The sequence below is a fragment of the Sipha flava genome, unplaced genomic scaffold (genome assembly GCF_003268045.1).
Source record: "Sipha flava isolate LNK unplaced genomic scaffold, YSA_version1 19251_pilon_pilon, whole genome shotgun sequence".
In the NCBI taxonomy this organism is placed as follows: Eukaryota; Metazoa; Arthropoda; class Insecta; order Hemiptera; family Aphididae; genus Sipha; species Sipha flava.
Window position 1 is genome coordinate 1 of NW_020272691.1, and position 18,808 is coordinate 18,808.

The 18,808-nt window shown below is 28.1% G+C and overlaps 1 protein-coding gene and 1 pseudogene across 1 annotated transcript; both read right to left on the bottom strand.

The window, feature by feature from the left end:
* Positions 1-2,837: 2,837 nt before the first annotated feature.
* Positions 2,838-3,277, bottom strand: LOC112681528 (annotated as a pseudogene).
* A 4,586-nt stretch (positions 3,278-7,863) lies between these two features.
* LOC112681529 (zinc finger MYM-type protein 1-like) lies at positions 7,864-11,228 on the bottom strand. The gene is made up of 5 exons (XM_025551776.1): positions 11,093-11,228; positions 10,748-10,839; positions 9,699-10,586; positions 8,299-9,631; positions 7,864-8,220 (listed from the first exon to the last, which is right to left on the bottom strand). The coding sequence occupies exons 1-5, from the start codon at positions 11,226-11,228 to the stop codon at positions 7,871-7,873; spliced, it is 2,799 nt and encodes a 932-aa protein (XP_025407561.1). The 3' UTR covers positions 7,864-7,870.
* Between the last annotated feature and the right edge of the window lie 7,580 nt (positions 11,229-18,808).

Sequence of the window (18,808 nt, forward strand, 5' to 3'; positions counted from 1 at the left end):
TAAAATCATAATATTATATAACAATGTTATACAATGTGTTAAGTCTTTTAACATTCAATAAAATAATAACAATGACAACCAGTTTTTATAAGTGTAAATATCATTACAAAATAATCAAATAAGTAACATTTAAATAAAATAATATAATAACAACTTATCTTTTTAAATGAAAATATAATTAAAACCAATTGGTAAACAAATAATTTAATATTTAAATAAAATAATAATAATGACAACCAGTCTTTATAAATATGATAAAAAAATAATAATACCATAGGTAACAACCAATCTTTGGTATTCTAAATATGAAAATTGAAATAACTATAGATATCAGAGTTAGAACTATTTCATATGATATTTGTTGAAACAGTTACTACTTCTAGTAAAACACAAAGCCTTACTGTATTTAGCACAGCTTATGTATGTAATACCTTTACAACCTAAGTATTTGCATTTTTGTCTGCTTTGAGACCACTCAGGCATATGCTGAAAACCATCAAACCTTACATCTATTGGTGTAGTGTTAACATTACGTTGCCTTTTTTTATCTGTTATATTGCCTAATTTGTCTTCTTTAAGTGGTCTACCTCTTTTAGGTGACACTAATTCTCCCATTTGACATAATGAAACAGCCAATTCTTCACGGAAATCTGCCAAACTAGATTGATATTTTTGTCCTTTACTTTCATAAATACGTTTTTGTAATATCCAAGAATTTGTAACGGTTATATCAATTAAATGATAGAACAACCTCATATACCACTTTCTGGATTTTATTGAAATTTTATACCTTCCAATATTGGCATCCAGCAAGTTGTAGCGAGCGTTGTGCAGGACACTACGATCGCTGACACATTAATTATTTAACGACGTAGCACGTTGTATGAAATCTTGAGACGTGGGTTGAGAGAGATAGGTTGGTGAATAAATTTAACACTGGTATATTAAACTTATAAACTTACTGTTTTTATTAATTTATCACAATAAATTAACAAACAGTTAAAAACACAAAAAATTAAAATAACAAGTTATTCTGGGCTAAGAATTATATACTCGCTGCGATGTGGCTGTAACAAAGTCCACGACGAGCAATAATTTATTTAACAGGGGAAATGATCAGTCTAACTACCTATCTACATCTGAATAATGCTAAATGCTCAACCCGTATTTATACAGGTTCCAATGACGTAAAAGTGGCCTAATTCTAATATTACTTTATTTTGCCCTCTATTTAGCATTATTATGTAAAAACGTGAAACTACTTGTTGTTTTCACCTTTACCCTGGTTTTCCTGCGTATATGCGAATTTAATATATTATCTATTTTATACATATACTATTTTAATCTATTAAATAATCAAAATATTATTTTGATTATTAAATTTAGCTGGACCTTGGCGAATTTATTAATATGCGTAATAAGTTATTTTTGATTATTAAATATTGATTAATTAAATGCTGATTATAAAATACGCCTAGCCTTGGGCTTACTACAAAGTCAACTCCACCCATATGCTTGTTGTAAATACTAACAATATTAGGAAAAGGAACCATTATTGTTTTTTTTTTCTTTTTTGTTACTAGGTATTTTAAGTTCTTTAATTGCAGTTATGCGTTTATCATCTGGTTTCATACCCACTTTAGAAAATAATAATCCTAAATACTTAACTTCACTCTGATAATATTGTATTTTATTTGCATTAAACTTTATATTATATTTTTTTGCCCTTTCAAGAACTTTAATTACAGTTTTATCCATTTCTTCCTTGGTATTTGTTGCACAAAGTATATCATCAAAATAAACTATGACATTTTCTATATCATCAAAATATTTATGAGTTAGCTTTTGAAAAATTTCTGGTATCGATGATAAACCAAATGGTGCTCTTAAGAACCTATAACATCCAAAAGGACTACTGAAAGTACAGTAATTACTAGATTCTTTTTCCAATTTAATTTGGTGAAAACCATTTTTTAAATTAAACACACAGAAAATACTTTTATTTATTAATTTTGGTGTTATTTCTTCTATAGTGGGAATAGAGAAATATTCACGCACTATATATTTATTAAGATCACTTGGATCTAGATAAACTCTAGACAAACTGTTTTATTTAGTTTTTCTACTCTAACAATGTTGTTGACCCATTCTAACGGCTCGTTTACTGGTTCTATAATTTTTTTATTAGTAAGTTCTTTTAAAGTTTGTTCTAATCTAGGTTTCAATGCTAGGGGGACTCTACGAGGCGGATTTGCTTTAGGTACAACTTCATCACTTAATTTAATTTGAACTAAGTCAGGAGAGGAACCTAAACCTTCAAATACATCTTTATTTTTAGATTTAAAATTACCAAGTTCTTCTGACATACTAATATTTACTTTATTAATTCTTTGTACCAAATTAAAATCAACACAAGAATTTAATCCTAATATTGGAATATAATTAGGATGATCTATTATTACAAACTGAACATCTTTAACTATTTCTTTAACCCTACATTCTAACATTATTATTCCCATTGGACTTAATTTATAACCACCATAAGATTCAATTTTAATTTTTGTGGATTGAATTAATTTTTTAGAGTTTATATTTGTAAAAATTTTGTATGGTAATATATTGGTTTCTGCACCTGTATCCAATTAAAAACTTATTTGTGAATTATTAACATAAATTATTTGTGACCATTTTTTGTTATCAGTTGTTTTTATTTTAACCTGATTTATAGAAAAAACTAAATCTTAATCATAAGTCCCTATTTCTGTATCAACTGTTGTAATTAAATGTTGTTTATAACATTTTCCTTTTTTATTATTTATTTTATTTTGACTACTAGTGTCCATTTTTAATTTACATAAATTACTAAAATGATTCATACGCTTACATTTATTACAAATTTTTCCAAAGGCGAAGCACTTATTAATTAAATGTGTCTTACCATACCTTGTACAATTATTTATAGTTGTCTTCTGTCTAGAAACTTCTGATGACTGCTTGGCTATGTGATATACCTCTGTTTTGCTCTCTAATTCTTTGCAGTTTTTCTCAGCTGCCTTAATTGATTGACAGAACGTCACTACTTTGTCCAAAGTCATGTCTTCTCGCAGTTATCTCTCGAGTGTATCACGACAACGAATTCCTAGCAAATTTGTGTCTTCAGTAACTTACTTTCAAGTAAACCAAAATTACACGGCTTGACAAGTTCTTTAAGTCTTGTTAAATAGACATCAAAATTGTCTTCATTTTGTTTTGATGTGAAAAACTAGTAATGTGACATAATTTCATTTGTTCTAGGTGAATAATATTTTTCCAACCGTTCAAGAATCTGTGATACTTCGGTATCAGCTTTTTTCGACACCAGAGTATTGTAGACTTTTAAGGCATTCGTACCCAACAAATTCAATAATATTGCTACTTGAATGTTTGTTGCTTTTTCGTCTGTCTCCGTTGCCGTCATGTATATTTCAATTTGTTGTTTGAAAAATTTGAAGTTTTGACATAAGTTACCAGTCATTTTTAAAGGTGCTGGTTTATTGAACTCCATTATTTAACTCACTTTATTTAATTTATTTGAATTATTATTTAAAACCACTTGCAGATAAATTAGATTCGTTAACAACTGCGTCATGTATTTGTATTTTTATTAAATTATAACACTATATGTTTTAGACTTCTTTATTTTTATTATTTTAAAATTACAAAACCATGAGTATACAATGTGTGTGTTTTTTGTACATGCAACAACTATATATATTGAGGTTAGTTTGATAACACTATCATATGTTGTTATGTGTTAATAGCTATCAAACAAGTTGTATTGCAAGAAAAAGGATTTTTAAAGGTACTAAAAATACTTCTACAGTTCACAACATATTATGATTTATTATTTAAATACTTTTTAAATTAGCTTAAAATAAACATTTTAAATAAAATAAATACATTCTTTTTGTTTAAAAAAAATTATTGGAAAAATTAAAAAAAAAATTAAATCTTTACTTTATAGTGTATGGGTTGTTTTAAATATCAGTATTAAAACTATTCGGCATGTTTGGAATGTCTGTTACAGCTTGGTTTACAATATAGTTATAATCTAGGTTGTTATTATATGTAGATATTGTATTGTAACTGCTATTTGAACTCACGCTTGAGAATGAAGTCGAAGGAACAGGAATGAAACTTGTGGTTGACATATATGAGTCATCTTCCTCAGCGATGTCCAACAGAATTCTTTGTATTTGACGTTTAGCTTTTTTTCTTCTCGATTTTGTTGACTACACTGAGCCTGAATAAAAATAATAATGCATATTATATTATGTACCTACTACCAACATAATTATTTAACACTATTTTTTGTACAATTTACATATTTAAAATTAAAAAAAAAACGGGAAATCGCTCTACTGTATGTATAGTAGGTGTCAAATGAACCTCGTTGAGTATAGAATGCGCATGTATTAAAATATTTTAATTCAATAATAAATCATTGTATAGAAAGAAAAACGATTATGAATAGAGATAATTTATCAGCCTAGGCCACCTAGGGTATTTAATACCTTTATATTGTTAATATATTATAAATTATATTATATATTGTTTAATAATTGTTAATCGCTGATAATTGAATATAAAGTGTATCATAAATTTTACTCATTACCATTAAAATATTAAAAATCCTAAGTCGCAATTTTCTTTTATAAGTGTTCAAATTTTTACAAAATATGATAAATTCATGAAAATTTGAAGTTATTTTGTAGTCAAAAATTTATAAAATTTTAAGTATTTATACCTAAGGTTTGTAAAACTTAGTACAAGATCCTCAATAATATATAATAATAATATTATAATTATTACATTTTTTATAGGCTTCAAATTCTCTTGAAGATTGAATTAGTAATGGATTTATGCAAAAATGGAACTTTCCTCGGTGTGTTGGAGCTGTTGACGGAAAACAAGTAATGATACAAGCACCGCCCAACTCTGGAAGTGAATTTTATAACTATTAAGGTTTTCATAGTATTGTATTATGGCAGTTGTAGATTTCGAATACAAGTTTATATTAGTAGATATCGGTTGCAACGACAGACATAACGATAGCAGTATTTTTTTACGTTCAGAAATTGCGCCTTATTTGGAAGAACAATTACTTCATAAGCCAACTCAAAAATTACCTGGAGGAAATATACCTGTTCCATACTTAATACTTGGGGATTCTGCTTTCGGGTTACAGCCTCATTTATTGAAACCTTTTCCTCATGCTACTGAAATTAATAATATGCTTCATAGAGTTTTCAATAATAGATTGTCTAGAGCCAGAAGAACTGTGGAAAATGCGTTTGGAATCGCAGCTAGAGTTTTTCGAGTTTTACGAAAACCTATAATGCTTAAACCAAATAACGCTGATCGTGTAATTTTTGCTATAACTTGCCTTCATAATTATTTACTTACTAAGAAAAACACTAGATCATTGTACACACCATTTGGAAGCTTAGATCATGAAACTTCCGATAGTCAAATACTACCAGGTACATGGAGAGAAGAAGGGATGCCTACCAGTAGTTTATTGAGTTTAAATAGAAATGGACCAAAAAATTTTAATGCAACTGCAAAATATGTTAGAAAAGAATTTATGAACTATTTTGTATCAGTTGATGGAGAACTACCATGGCAATACAACCGTTGTCTACTAAACCAGGAAATGATACCTTTAAGTTTGGCTTAGTAATAAAAGTATTGCATCATGTATAAATTAATAATGTACTTATTATTATTATCATTATTAACAATAAATATACAACAGTCTTGTAATTTTATAAAATTTGTTGGTGAATTTTATAAGGTTTTGTATATTTTTTAAATATTAATATATAGAGCTGGGACTGAAACCTTGATGAATTTTTCAGAATTTTATATTTAAAACTGTTTGATAGAAAATCGTTCGTGAATTTTTAAATTTTTATTATTGTAATTTTCAAACCTTAGATATATATACTTAAAATTTTTGCCATTTTAACATATTTCGTAAAAATTTGATCACTTCGTTCAGAATCTAAAAAATTGTACCTGCCTGAAATTATAATAGCTCAAATAGTAATAATAATATAGCTGTACAATAATGTATATATTATGTATATATTAAAAATACGACTATTTCCATTTTCCATATAATAGAAAATATGTAAATTTAATTAAAAATCCCGTATTTTCGTATTTTATATCTGGCCACCCTAATTGTTATATTAATGTTCTACTCATGACTATTTTTACAGTTATATCCTATTTACAATATTATAATATAGCAACGCTATATAAGTACAGTGAAACCTCCCTTAACGGACACCTCTAAATAGCGGACGTTTTTTCGGGGACGGGTACATTTTCACCACTTTTATATAGGAAAACCTCTAAATACAGGACACTCTAAATAACGGACACTTTTATGACATCATCTGATACTACGAGCATGTCTACCCAAAATGAAGAAGAAAGTGATGAAGAAAATGATGGGTCCGAAGATCAAGAAATTCCAAAAATAAGAAGTCTATGAGAGGCATTGCTAGCAGTAAAAGACATACGTACATATATTTCTTCTATCGAGGTACAGAATAGTTCATTGTTCTCAAACACAATCCAATTAGAAAATGCCTTAACATACGAAATAACTACGCCTGCAATTAGTAAACAAACTAAAGTAACAGATTTTTTTTTATTTTTATTAGTTTTTATTTTTTTAGTTTTCATATTTAATTAATGTAAAAATAAAATAAAAATTTAGGTAACTGGTTTTTTTTCATAAATGTTAGTTTTATCGTGTATTTAATTAATGTAAAAGTAATATAAAATAAAATTAATGAATTTATTTATTTGTTAAAAAAAATATTTTCCTCTAAATAGCGGACACCTCTAAATAGCGGACAAAATTTCGGCGACCGAGAGTGTCCGCTATTCAGAGGTTTCACTGTATATATAAGTCCTAATAATTATGTCTTATAAAAATAGTTTGAAATATTTCTAAGTCCGGACCATAACATACACTGACGTGTGTGTGTAAATCTCAAGTATGTGTGTGTAAATGAAAACGATAATAAAATATGATAATTTCCTATGAATTGTGAGTGTGTGTGCGTTATCTCTGGCCGTGACATAATTATTGGCAAATGCCCAGGATGTGGTTTTTGATTAACTATTTATTTTAATTTCCCATAAGAACGTTTATGTGAACCCTTTCATTTGTCCACGCTTGTGATTTCGATATTCTAATTCCTTATTGTAATTTCCAGTGTAATAACCATGTGAACACAATAATCTAACTTATCCACAGTTGTGGTTTTTGATGTTCATGGGAACCTCCTTGTGATCAGGGGCGGACTGGGACCCAATCGGCCCACTGTTCTGCAAAAAAAAATCGGCCCCTACCGTACATAAAACCAAGATTTCAAAAAATTTTTACCTCTTCATATTTTTTAGTTTTTAAATTTATCAATTAAATAAGTATGTTTTTATATTTGGATATTGTAATTTAAGTTTAATTTTCTTTAAAATATAATATATATATATTGTAAAATGAAAATTTTTTTTTACTGATTTTCCCAAAAATAATTTATCATAAGAGTTTTTAAATCACTGTTTAATAATATGTATTTAAACTTTGTTTATAGAAATAAAAAAAAATTACTTCTAGACAAATTAACAAATTTTATTTAACTTAACTGTTCATACTTTAAATACATCTGTAGCATCTATAATAAATAGTACAAAATATAAATGTACAATAGTAAAATAACTATTTATTAACGACTAACATTTACACATAATTTATAACAGATATTATAATATTTAAAATAAATAATATTATATGGTTACACTTTGGTTTTTACAACGATAACATCTGGTTCATCAATGATGAAGAATTTTTTAGTATATTTAGTATTTCTTTGAAGTCAATAGCATCTAATATATCTTTTTCTATTGACATAAGCATGAATGCTTCAAGATGGTCTTGATTTAATGAAGAGCGTAAACGATTTTTAATTATTTTAAGCTTACTGAATGCTCTTTCACAATTAACCTGTGTAACAGAGAGTGTTAAAACAAATTCAACTGCAGCATAAAAATTACAATATGCAGGTGAATGCATATTTAATTGGTATATTAATTTTTGTAGACATATTAAGCATGATTTTGTATTATGATTATTATTGGAAGTTTTTGATTTTTCACACCCTATAAAAAAGACAAACATATTTTTTACTAAACATATATAACTAAAATATAAAAACAGTATATATTGATATATTTTACCTTTAACTTCTAAATTCATTTCATCATTTTTATCCCAGTCTAGAAAAAATTCTTCATTATCTTGAAACATATCATCATCATCATCATTATACATTTTTGAAGTATTTGAATTCAGAGGCTTTGCAATGTTATCATATATTTTTGAGAAATGGTTCAATTCAGACACTAATTTCTGATGGTTTATTGATGATAATTTTGATAAAATTTTTAATGCTGATTCTGGTAGACTGTTATCCTTTGCATATTGAAAATTTTTTGGTAATAAATACTGAATATCTGCTATAATTTCTCTATTGCTTGAAAATCTTTGAATAAAACTGCTTCTCAATTGATCAATAGTGCATTGAAAAACTTCTACTCTAAACTTATCAATAGGATTTATAATATGTTCATCTGAACACATTTCATCATAATTGCGCTTCTTATGTCTAGAACGTATTAATGGTAATTTATCTTCCACAACTATACTATCATTCAATTCAAAATTTGTAAATTTATCATTCATATTTTGTGAGAATTTCTCTGCTTCAACGACAATTGTATCAAAATTTATTTTTCCAATTTCATCAATTGTATTTTCTACCATTAACCAACCAGCCAAAAGATCTAAATTACTGGACTGCAAATATGATGATGTTGGTCCGGCTGAATCAAAAACTTTAATAAATAAATGGGCTGTTAAAATAACTTGGAATTCACACAATTTATTTTTTAATGAAGTTGCTTCATATATGGATTTTTGATCAAATTTTTTTGACGAACAAATAAAATCTAAAGCACTGACAATAGTTGGGTATAAGCAATCTTCTCCGTCGAAAACCCATTTAAGTGCTTTTTCTCTGGACCACCACCTTGTTTCCCCGATTTTTTGTAGCTTTCTAAGTTTTTTTACTCCAACACCTAAATTTTCTTGATTTTTCTTCCAAATGTCCATTCGTTTATAAGAATCAGAAAAGAATGTACTCAAGCGATTCAAGAACCCAAATAAATTCTTGGCTGCTAAATTGTCACAGGTATCACAAATACACAAATTTAGAATATGGGCATAGCACCAAACATAAATACTGTTTTCGTTTTGTTGCTTAATAAAATACTGCAAACCGTTAAACTCTCCTCTCATGTTAGAAGCACCGTCAAAAGATTCACCAATGACATTTTTAAAATTTATATTATGTTTGTCAAAGCAAGTTTTTAATAGTTCATATAAACTTTTACCTGCTGAATCTTCTACTTTAATGACGGCAAAAAGGCGCTCTTTAATATCTGTATTATTTAAGTAGCGAAGGCAGATAGTGGCTTGGTCCGTAGCTCCAATATCTTGAGTACTGTCAAACTAAAATAGTAAAAACAATGAATTTTTAATTAAAAATAAGAAATATGTTGATTTAAAATTGTCATACTTGTATACTAAAATGCTGATCACCCATTTCTTCACGAATATGTTTCCTCATAGTTTCTAGTATACCTTCAATTACTTTATTAACAGTAGTTTTGGATACAAGTGTAACTAATGATCCTCTTCCCTTAGAATTTTTTTGCCGTTGATCCATATTTAATTTTCGTTTTTTACTTGACAATATAGCATTGTCTAAATATTGTCTTAAAATTGCATCTCTTTCAGCAGTAAATTTCAAAAGCTCCAAAAAATTACCTCTATTGATATTAACATCATTCATCTTGTACAGCCCTTCTGTGTCACCAGTTCCACGATAAGGCAAATTTTGCTTACCCAAAAATTTTATTATTTCAAATACTTGTTTTAATACATGAATTCTTTCTTCGACTTGTTTTTTTTTCATATTCATCACATTACGGTTGATCAAATATTCAATACTATCATTACTTGAAGCTTTGACATAACTTTCAACAGCACAAATATGTACTTTGCTAATTTCATGAGATTCTACAGCTGCATAAATATTTCTGAAATTTGTGCAGCCAGTAGAAAAATTGGTTGATGATGTAGAGAAAGCAATACATATACTGCAATACAAGGCTTTAACCTCATTATTTTTAACACATTGTAATGTCAACCATTTTCGCAAAATGGGTTTACCTCTCTGATCTTCTCTATTAAAAAGTTTGAAAAGAGACCATGAAACATTATGCAGTACAGTTGGTTGACAAGGATGTTGTTTCATAAAATCCATTTTTTGATTAATAGAACTTTTTTTGGGAATCACAAATGAATATATTTTTTCTGCAGCAATATGTTCCTCAACCTCAGGTAACGAAAACGAACAGGATACACTACTTTGCTCGGTTTGATTTTTAGCAGTTGAATACATCTGAACAATCATAATAAATGTTTAATATTAAAATAGGTAGTAAAAACATTAACTAATTAATAATAATTTATACACAACATAATAAGTATAAGGTAGATCTTACCGAACAAGATTACAAGAATACCTATCTAGTAATATATCATTAAAAAAAGTTTACTCACCGAAGGATTGTTTTCTACAGTTTTAACTGAGCAACTTTGTTGTTTTTGTTGTGTTGAACAATCATCTAAATATTTAGAATACAAATAATATTAAAAAGTAATCACATATTTACATACCAATTATATTGAAAGAAAAATGAATCCAGTTAACCCGTTAAACATTTTAATTTACAGATTAGTAAATATAGATTATTAGATATTATTTAATCTGCAATTCAATTAAATATTATATTTAAATATTATTAATTCAATATTAAAATCTTTGATGTAATGTATAACAAACGTAATTAATGAATCAGTACCTTGAAATAAGAATCTATAGTATACTAAATTCTTTATACTTACCTACGAATACTTTGTTAGAGCGATCCAATCCAAATTCAATTTTTTTTTGTTTTGGGTCATTGGCAACAGCTTTGAAATTGATCATTTTTTTTAAACGAAGCTTTTCAGCTCCACCTTTTAGTTTTTTTTTCATCATTTTATGTTTTAAATTATAGCAATGCGATGTGCGAGTACACGACGCAATCAAAATTATGGGAATAAGAAATCAATTCGTATTGTGCATTCATACTATCATAGTGATAGTGTCTACTGTCTAGGCTATTATAGACTCAATACTGTAATAACTATAAACTATTTTAAGAATATGTTTTCCGGTATTCCCCAGCGGCGGTCGACCGCTGATAGCGCAGCGATTTATCATATATATATATATATATAATATAATATATACATTGACTAGCGTATTACGTATACCATTTATTAAATATACATATACTATTATTTATTCGTATATTTTATCAATGGTAATACTCGGGGAATCAAAATTGTATACAAATAAACAAATTCAATTATCTGTTTCAAAAATATTTTTAATTCAATACACGTTGGGTTATTTCGCACCGGCCCGATGAATATAATATGACACCGGCCCACTGTGCAAATGCACAGTAGCACAGTGGCCCAGTCCGCCCCTGCTTGTGATGTATTTTATTATGTGACTACGCGGGACGCGACTCAATCAATCATTTCCCGATCTCTATTATTACGATTTATATGTTCCCTCTTATGTAGTAAAAGTCATAAGAACTTACATCTATGTATATCCGTAACACCTCCGTTCGAAAAGAAAGATTTCTGTCCTCAGATGGAAATCTTTTACAATCCACCCTAATTTTTAATATTTTTGTTTTACAATTTTTAACATGATATGATATGGATTACAACATTTATGATTAATAAAATGTTTTAAATTTTACATAACATTTGAAATTCTACATGATATTAAGATTTCTTATAATTTCAACAATATTAATAATTTTTTTTTTCTTCTAACGAGAAATTTGTTTTATTAATTATTTCTTTTGAGTCTGTCATTATTTCTCTAAGTTTCCTTTCAAAAGTTAATTCTTTATGTTCAATATCTAATTAACTCTTAGTTCCTATTCTTTCTTGTGAGTTTATTTCTTTATCTATATTTTTTAATGTTTTATCATTTGCGCAACTAGACATTTGAACTAGGGGGTGTTTAAGCTCCAGATGTTTTTGTGACTTGATGGGACCTAACACCACTATTTGCCTATATATACCGCTAAAACAAAACAAAAACCATAATTTTAGATCTACAGTACAAATTGTTTTTAAAATCAGAAATAAAAAAAAGTCATACTTGGTGAGGACCGAGCATGAGAAGTCACTTAAAAGTAATAATTTTGATTTCATTTTTTATTAATAACGAACGGACCTTTTGTTTCCTGACATCATTGTTTTGTTACATTTCACAATTTCTTTTTCTTTTTGTTTCTCAACTTAATTTTTGTGTTCACTTGACGGTGGTTCACTCGGTGCATCCTGTGCCACCGAACTTTTATTATTTCATTTTCGAACAGTTCTTATTAGTGTTTGTGCGAATAATAAAAGGCCCACCGGCCAATACCGCCGTCATCGTTCTTTTTTTTTTTTTCTAATTCACCACCATCTACCCGAGGGTCGTGCCGTACCTCAACGGACCACGACACGGCCGTCACCGTGTCCGCGTCAGGTAATACCGATAAAACCGGTAATACCGAAAATACTGGTACAATAAAAATACCAAAAACCGGTATCAAAATTTCAAATACCGCCAGGCCTACTACATCTAATTCAATTAAACATAAACATAAAATTACGCGCACACATTCTAACAATGAACACAAAATCCCACCAATCATCATAAAAATAATTAATAAAAACGATAATAAAGTTGAACTTAATAGTCCCACAACTAACAACTCCGAAGAATTCAGCCCTCCCAGAAAAACGGTAAAAATACACAATTCGCCAACCAAAAAAGTATTCATCACTCCAAATCGTTATACCTTACTAGATAACACTAATAACTTAGATCAAGAAATGATTACCTTCAACGAAGATACAATTTCCATCACACAAACTGATAATCAAGACAATTATTTAATACAATCCCAATCGACCGAAGACTCACCCAAAATTTCCCCACTATTCATATTAAACATAAAGCAATATTCCCAATTTCGAAACGAAATATTGAAAATCATTAATAACGAATTTACTACTACATCTAAATACGACAAAATAAAAGTTAACTTAGAAGCCGTGGATGACTTCCGTGCTCTAACCAAATATCTAAACGAAAAGAAGTTAGAATATTATACGTAAAGATTAAAAACCGAATCTCCGCAATTATAAGGAATCTACCAAAATCAATAACCGAATTCAAAGTAATGGAAGAATTAAAAATCTTAGGTTACTAAGTAAAATCAGTAACCAAACTAAACAATAAAGATAAAACCCCGACCCCACTTATGGTAGTTCAACTAATAAACCATCACAAATCACAAGAAATTCCACATTCAGCAATTAATAAAAGAAAAACATAAAGGCAGAAGAATATGGCAAAGAACAAGAAAAATAGAAATAAAAAGCGATTAAACTAGTTAATATGAAGAGTCAAATGGGAACTGGATAACAATAGATTTAAATCTTACAAAACATATCTATCAACACTGAATCTAAACGATGCTAGCCTATGGATTGCCATAAAAAAAATACTCAAACAAAGAGACACTATTCTTCCCCTTAAAGTTGGAATAGCAAAATACGAAATAAAAATTGTCAAATATTCGCCCTGCACTTTGAAAATTGTTTTATTACTGAGATCACTACCACAGATATAACACAGCAAATTCACTCTATAAATACATACTCTATGGAAACAGATACTATCCGTCCATGCAGCCCCATGGAAATACTAAAGATAAAAGACAGACTGCCAAATAAAGTCCTGAACATGACCTTATTATCAATAAAATTCTCAAAAACCTTATCCCAAAAGCCCTTGCTTTCTTAGCCATCCTTTTAAGCTCCATTATAAGAATAGTATATTTTTTAAACACATGGAAACAAGCAACTATTATTCCTATACACGAACCTGAGAAACAGTTTATCAAAGAGCTATAGACCAATTGTCTACTACCTATCCTCTCCAAACTACTAGAAAGGATACTATTACACAGAATGAAACCATATCTAAAAATTATTCCAGCTCACCAATCAACCGCTCCACTCTATATATCATCAACTCCGGCGTACCTCAAAAGTAATAGTTGACGGATTTGAAAATAAAATATACACGATCACCGCATTTCTTGATGTCGCACAGCTTTTCGACAAGGTCTGGCACCAAGGTCTCATGTCCAAACTAACAAAACTAAAATAACTAACCTATTTACAAAGTGATTTTTTTATTGTGAACCAGTTAATATCTCGGGAAGTATAAGGAATTTTAAAATAATTTTTTTTTAAAACTTTCTATGTTTTACTATTGTACACTGTGTTACAATTTTAATAATTTTAACTTCCTCCCTTATTTGATAAAACACTATTAACTTTTGATTTTCAAATGGCAATACCTATTTTCGATAACGAAAATTTATAAACATACTGAAAAAAATAATTTTAACGTTTACAGAATTTGATTTCAGTAATCCGTTTGCGACTTATTTAATTGTGTGAATGTAATGTTTAAATATTTAATTTACTGCTACTGTGCAATTTATCAAACCCAACGGTAAAAACTAGAAATCAAAACGGAATGGTATCTCAATTTAACAATACCTATAACGGTCATAATCGATAATAACTCTTGAATACCTAACAAGATAGATAAACAATACTGTTGGAAAAAAAAAATGTCCCATCAACACTCCCACCAGAACACTGTGTATCAGTGAGCGACTAGCCTGCAGCAGCGCTGTATCAGCTATAAAGTATAAAAATAACATATTAAAATTAACCAGCATGGTTACATATATCACTGTTTACTGATTCCTGGTATACGGTCTTCTCACGTATTATCTTAATAATACATTCCATTATAGTAATTCCATTATCTAACATCGAATACAAATTATTAATTAATTATTGTTCTTTGAATGTTTAACCACAGAATACGTTTTAAGTAAATACTATATTATGTGTGTTATTTAAAATATAAATTTAAGATTTAAATCAATTATTTCAATGCATATTATATTTTTTGATAATGTTTTAATGTTGTATTTTGGTTAAAAAATTTGAATTTAATTAAAAATATACTTTTATCCAATCAGCAATATGTATTATTATGTGTATGGCAACAGGCCCGGCGCAAGGCTAAATAACGCCCCAGGCCAAAATGCCAACTGGCACTTTTTTCATACAACCCATAATATCATAATATTCGGAAAAAATTCATGGACAGAAATACGGAAAAATTATATATAATACTTAACTTATACATTATTTTTTATCGTCTTAATTAAAAAAAAAATAACATATTATGACGAAATATAATGTAATAGGTATAATATTCACATATAAATACAAAATATCTACATACTACTAATAAAAATAAATAATACAGAAATTAATAATAAATGGAAAAAGAGTGTACAATAAAACATAACATAAATACAATATTAATTTAAATTTGTTATCGATCAACACTTTTCTTGATTTTCTCTCGTAAAAACTTCGTATAACTGTAGAAAAATCAATTTCCGCAGCTATTTCGTTTTCTATAGATAAAACCGATAGTGAGACTAAACGTTCATTAGCCATAGTATGTTTTTATGAGTTTTAATTTTGAGAAACTCCGCTCACTACTAGCTACTGTCACTGGTAACGTCAATAATAATCTTAAAGCAATCCAAAGATTTCGAAATATATCTTGGAGTTCATAGTCAAAAATGTAATGAAGAATATTAAGAGGTGAACTTACGTCCAAACAAGAAATTAATAATTGCTTGATGTTCACAATCTCTGTGCATAATTCGACACCATCAATATCAGTGTCAGATCCATCTTTAAGGTGATTGTGTAGATCCATACAATGTTTCAATAATTCGTTTTAATTTTCAGGTGCATTTTTTAAATCGTACAAAAAATTCCAAAAATCAACATAGATCTTTAAAAGTTCAAAACGATCTGTCAATGATGTAGTAACAACGTCCATTAATGTGTAAAAAAATTCATGTTTAAATTTTTCGACTGCAGTTCTATTATCAGTATCATTTGAACGCTCATAATCAAATTTTTTTTTTTTTATACGCTTCCGAATTACTTTTATTTCAGAATCCACCCCTAATTCATCTGCTATTGTTTTTGCTTTGACCAAAATCTGAATAAATTGATCTCTATAGTCAGGCATGGCGCCAGAATTTTCTTTCTAGGGGGGCGGTAAAGGGCAAGTAAATTTTTTGAAGGGGCAAGTTCAACGATTTTACTTCTTTCAATAACAATAAAAAAAAAAGTTAGGTAATGACTATTGATTTATGTATCAGTAAACACTGTAATATTGTATAAGTGAATTTCTGCATGTAATATGAAATTATTACATAATAGTAATATTTGAAAATAAAAAATACAATTAAAGGATCTATGATTTAAAAATTAAAAAAAAAAAACATTTTAACTGTATAGGTGCATTTCAGCATAAGACATAAATTTAATACTAATATATAATAGTAATTAGTTACATTTAAATATGAAAACATTTTTAAATATTTAAGTGAATTTCCGCATGTAACATAAATTTATAAACTCATAAAATATTTGTACATTATTTCATATACTATAAATACAATTTAGTTACTTGGTCTAGTAAATTAAGGACAATGAAAAGGACAATACTAATTAAATAACATAACAAAACTATACTATATTAAAATATTAAAAATACTTAAGGATATTATTATATAAATTTCAATTTAAATTAATTAATTTCAGTCTTCCATAAAATTATAAAAATGGAAAATAACAAGCTCAGCTTTTGAAAAGAGAACCAATGTATTTTAATGTAGTTTTTAGTTTGTTACTCATAAATTGTTTTTAATTTGGTGACAATAAATATTATTATTATTATTATAACTTATTAATTTAACAATTTATTCTATATAATTAAAATTAAATAAAAAATGACCAATTTTTATACAAATTTTATACAATGTTTTTAAAGGAATGTACAATAATATATTTTTCCAAATTTTCTGGAGTAAAGTTAGTACGGTGGTCCGTGATAATTGTCTAATATATGCTGAATATCCTTTAATATAATCCAATATATCAAATATAACGGAAATATGCTAAAATATTCTATAATATGTATTATGTACCATAAACTAAAATATTCTCTGAAGTCAAAATATGCACTAATATGCAAAAAAAACTTTTTTTATCTAACCTATTAAAATGTTTAATTAAATGTTAAAATATAGATGTAAAAAAGTAAAAAATATTTAATTATTGAAATATCATTCACATAAGTATTACAATATGTGTTATTATACCTAATGTTAATACTAATTTAGTAATATAGGTAATTATAAATAAGTAATATTATATTATACTTTTTAGCCTATACTATTTAGGTCTTCAGATGATAATAATAATAATATATTATATAATGTACTAAAAATATTAAGAATTTTAAGTTGTTTTTTGAGAAAATTGAAAATGTGATGGCATCAATAAGTGATGCATTTCTCATTAAATAAAACGTTGGTATATTTGAATTTTTATATTTTGTGATGACGAGAAATTGCAAGGGCCGGTCAAATATAGATTTACCGGGCCGAAATGTTGCCCCAGTCCGCCCCTGGGCGTATCCCCCCTCGAGTTTATAATTACTGTATTAAGTCACATTCCCCCCCTTCATGACAAAAACCTAAATACGCCACTGATGATGGTAGTAAGTAGTACTGTTGGTTACTTACTTGTGTTTATGACTAAATCACTTTGCACATTCCATGATTGCACCAAATTAGTAATTTCCGCCACTGTATTTGTAGTTTTTTGTTTTTTTTGTAATTCTTCTTCATTAGTCGAACTAGTTTGAGGACCAAAGTAAGAATCAATTTTTCTAACACTCATTTTGATATTTTAACGTGTTAAACGCTTTAACTGGTCATACAGTCGTCATCGGTGACTATTAAGTATAAACTGTCGCGAGTGTTGCCGTTATGATTGTTGAGAATGTTGAGATTAATATAAATATGAAATGTATCTATTATATCTATATACAAACAAAATGCGGCAAAGCGGGCGCATTAACACACACATACATATACAATGAACAAAATATGTCGAGCAATGACAAGTTGTGTGGGAAACCCGACTAATAGGCGAACGCCGCTATTTTTAAACATTTAATCGTGGCACTTTTATCGATTACGGCAAAATTACGGAGAGTGGAACAATGAACATAATCATCCTATTTATTATTTACGATTACGAAATAATAAATCAAAATAAATACACTCGTAAACTGTACAAACTTTAAAGTATAGCACTACACTGCTACAGTGATGGTGAATAATCGTCGATAAACATTATGAGGAAACCAGCTGGCCATGGTCCGGTTATTCGAAATCTCAGAATATTACTTGTGTTCAAAAATCGTTTATATTACAAAAGTTGGGACTTGGGGCCGTTGGGGAAATAGCTTTTTATAGTGCTCCATAGTCACACACCAGTTAATAGGAGTTAAAATATCTGGGGGGG

Bases quoted from the DNA above. Each gene is read 5' to 3' on its own strand.
- LOC112681529 (XM_025551776.1), bottom strand. From the start codon at position 11,228: ATGATGAAAAAAAAACTAAAAGGTGGAGCTGAAAAGCTTCGTTTAAAA. The intron at 9,632-9,698 runs GTATGACAATTT...TTACTATTTTAG, and splicing joins ATCAGCATTTTAGTATACAA to TTTGACAGTACTCAAGATAT. The intron at 8,221-8,298 runs GTAAAATATATC...TCTTTTTTATAG, and splicing joins AATGAATTTAGAAGTTAAAG to GGTGTGAAAAATCAAAAACT.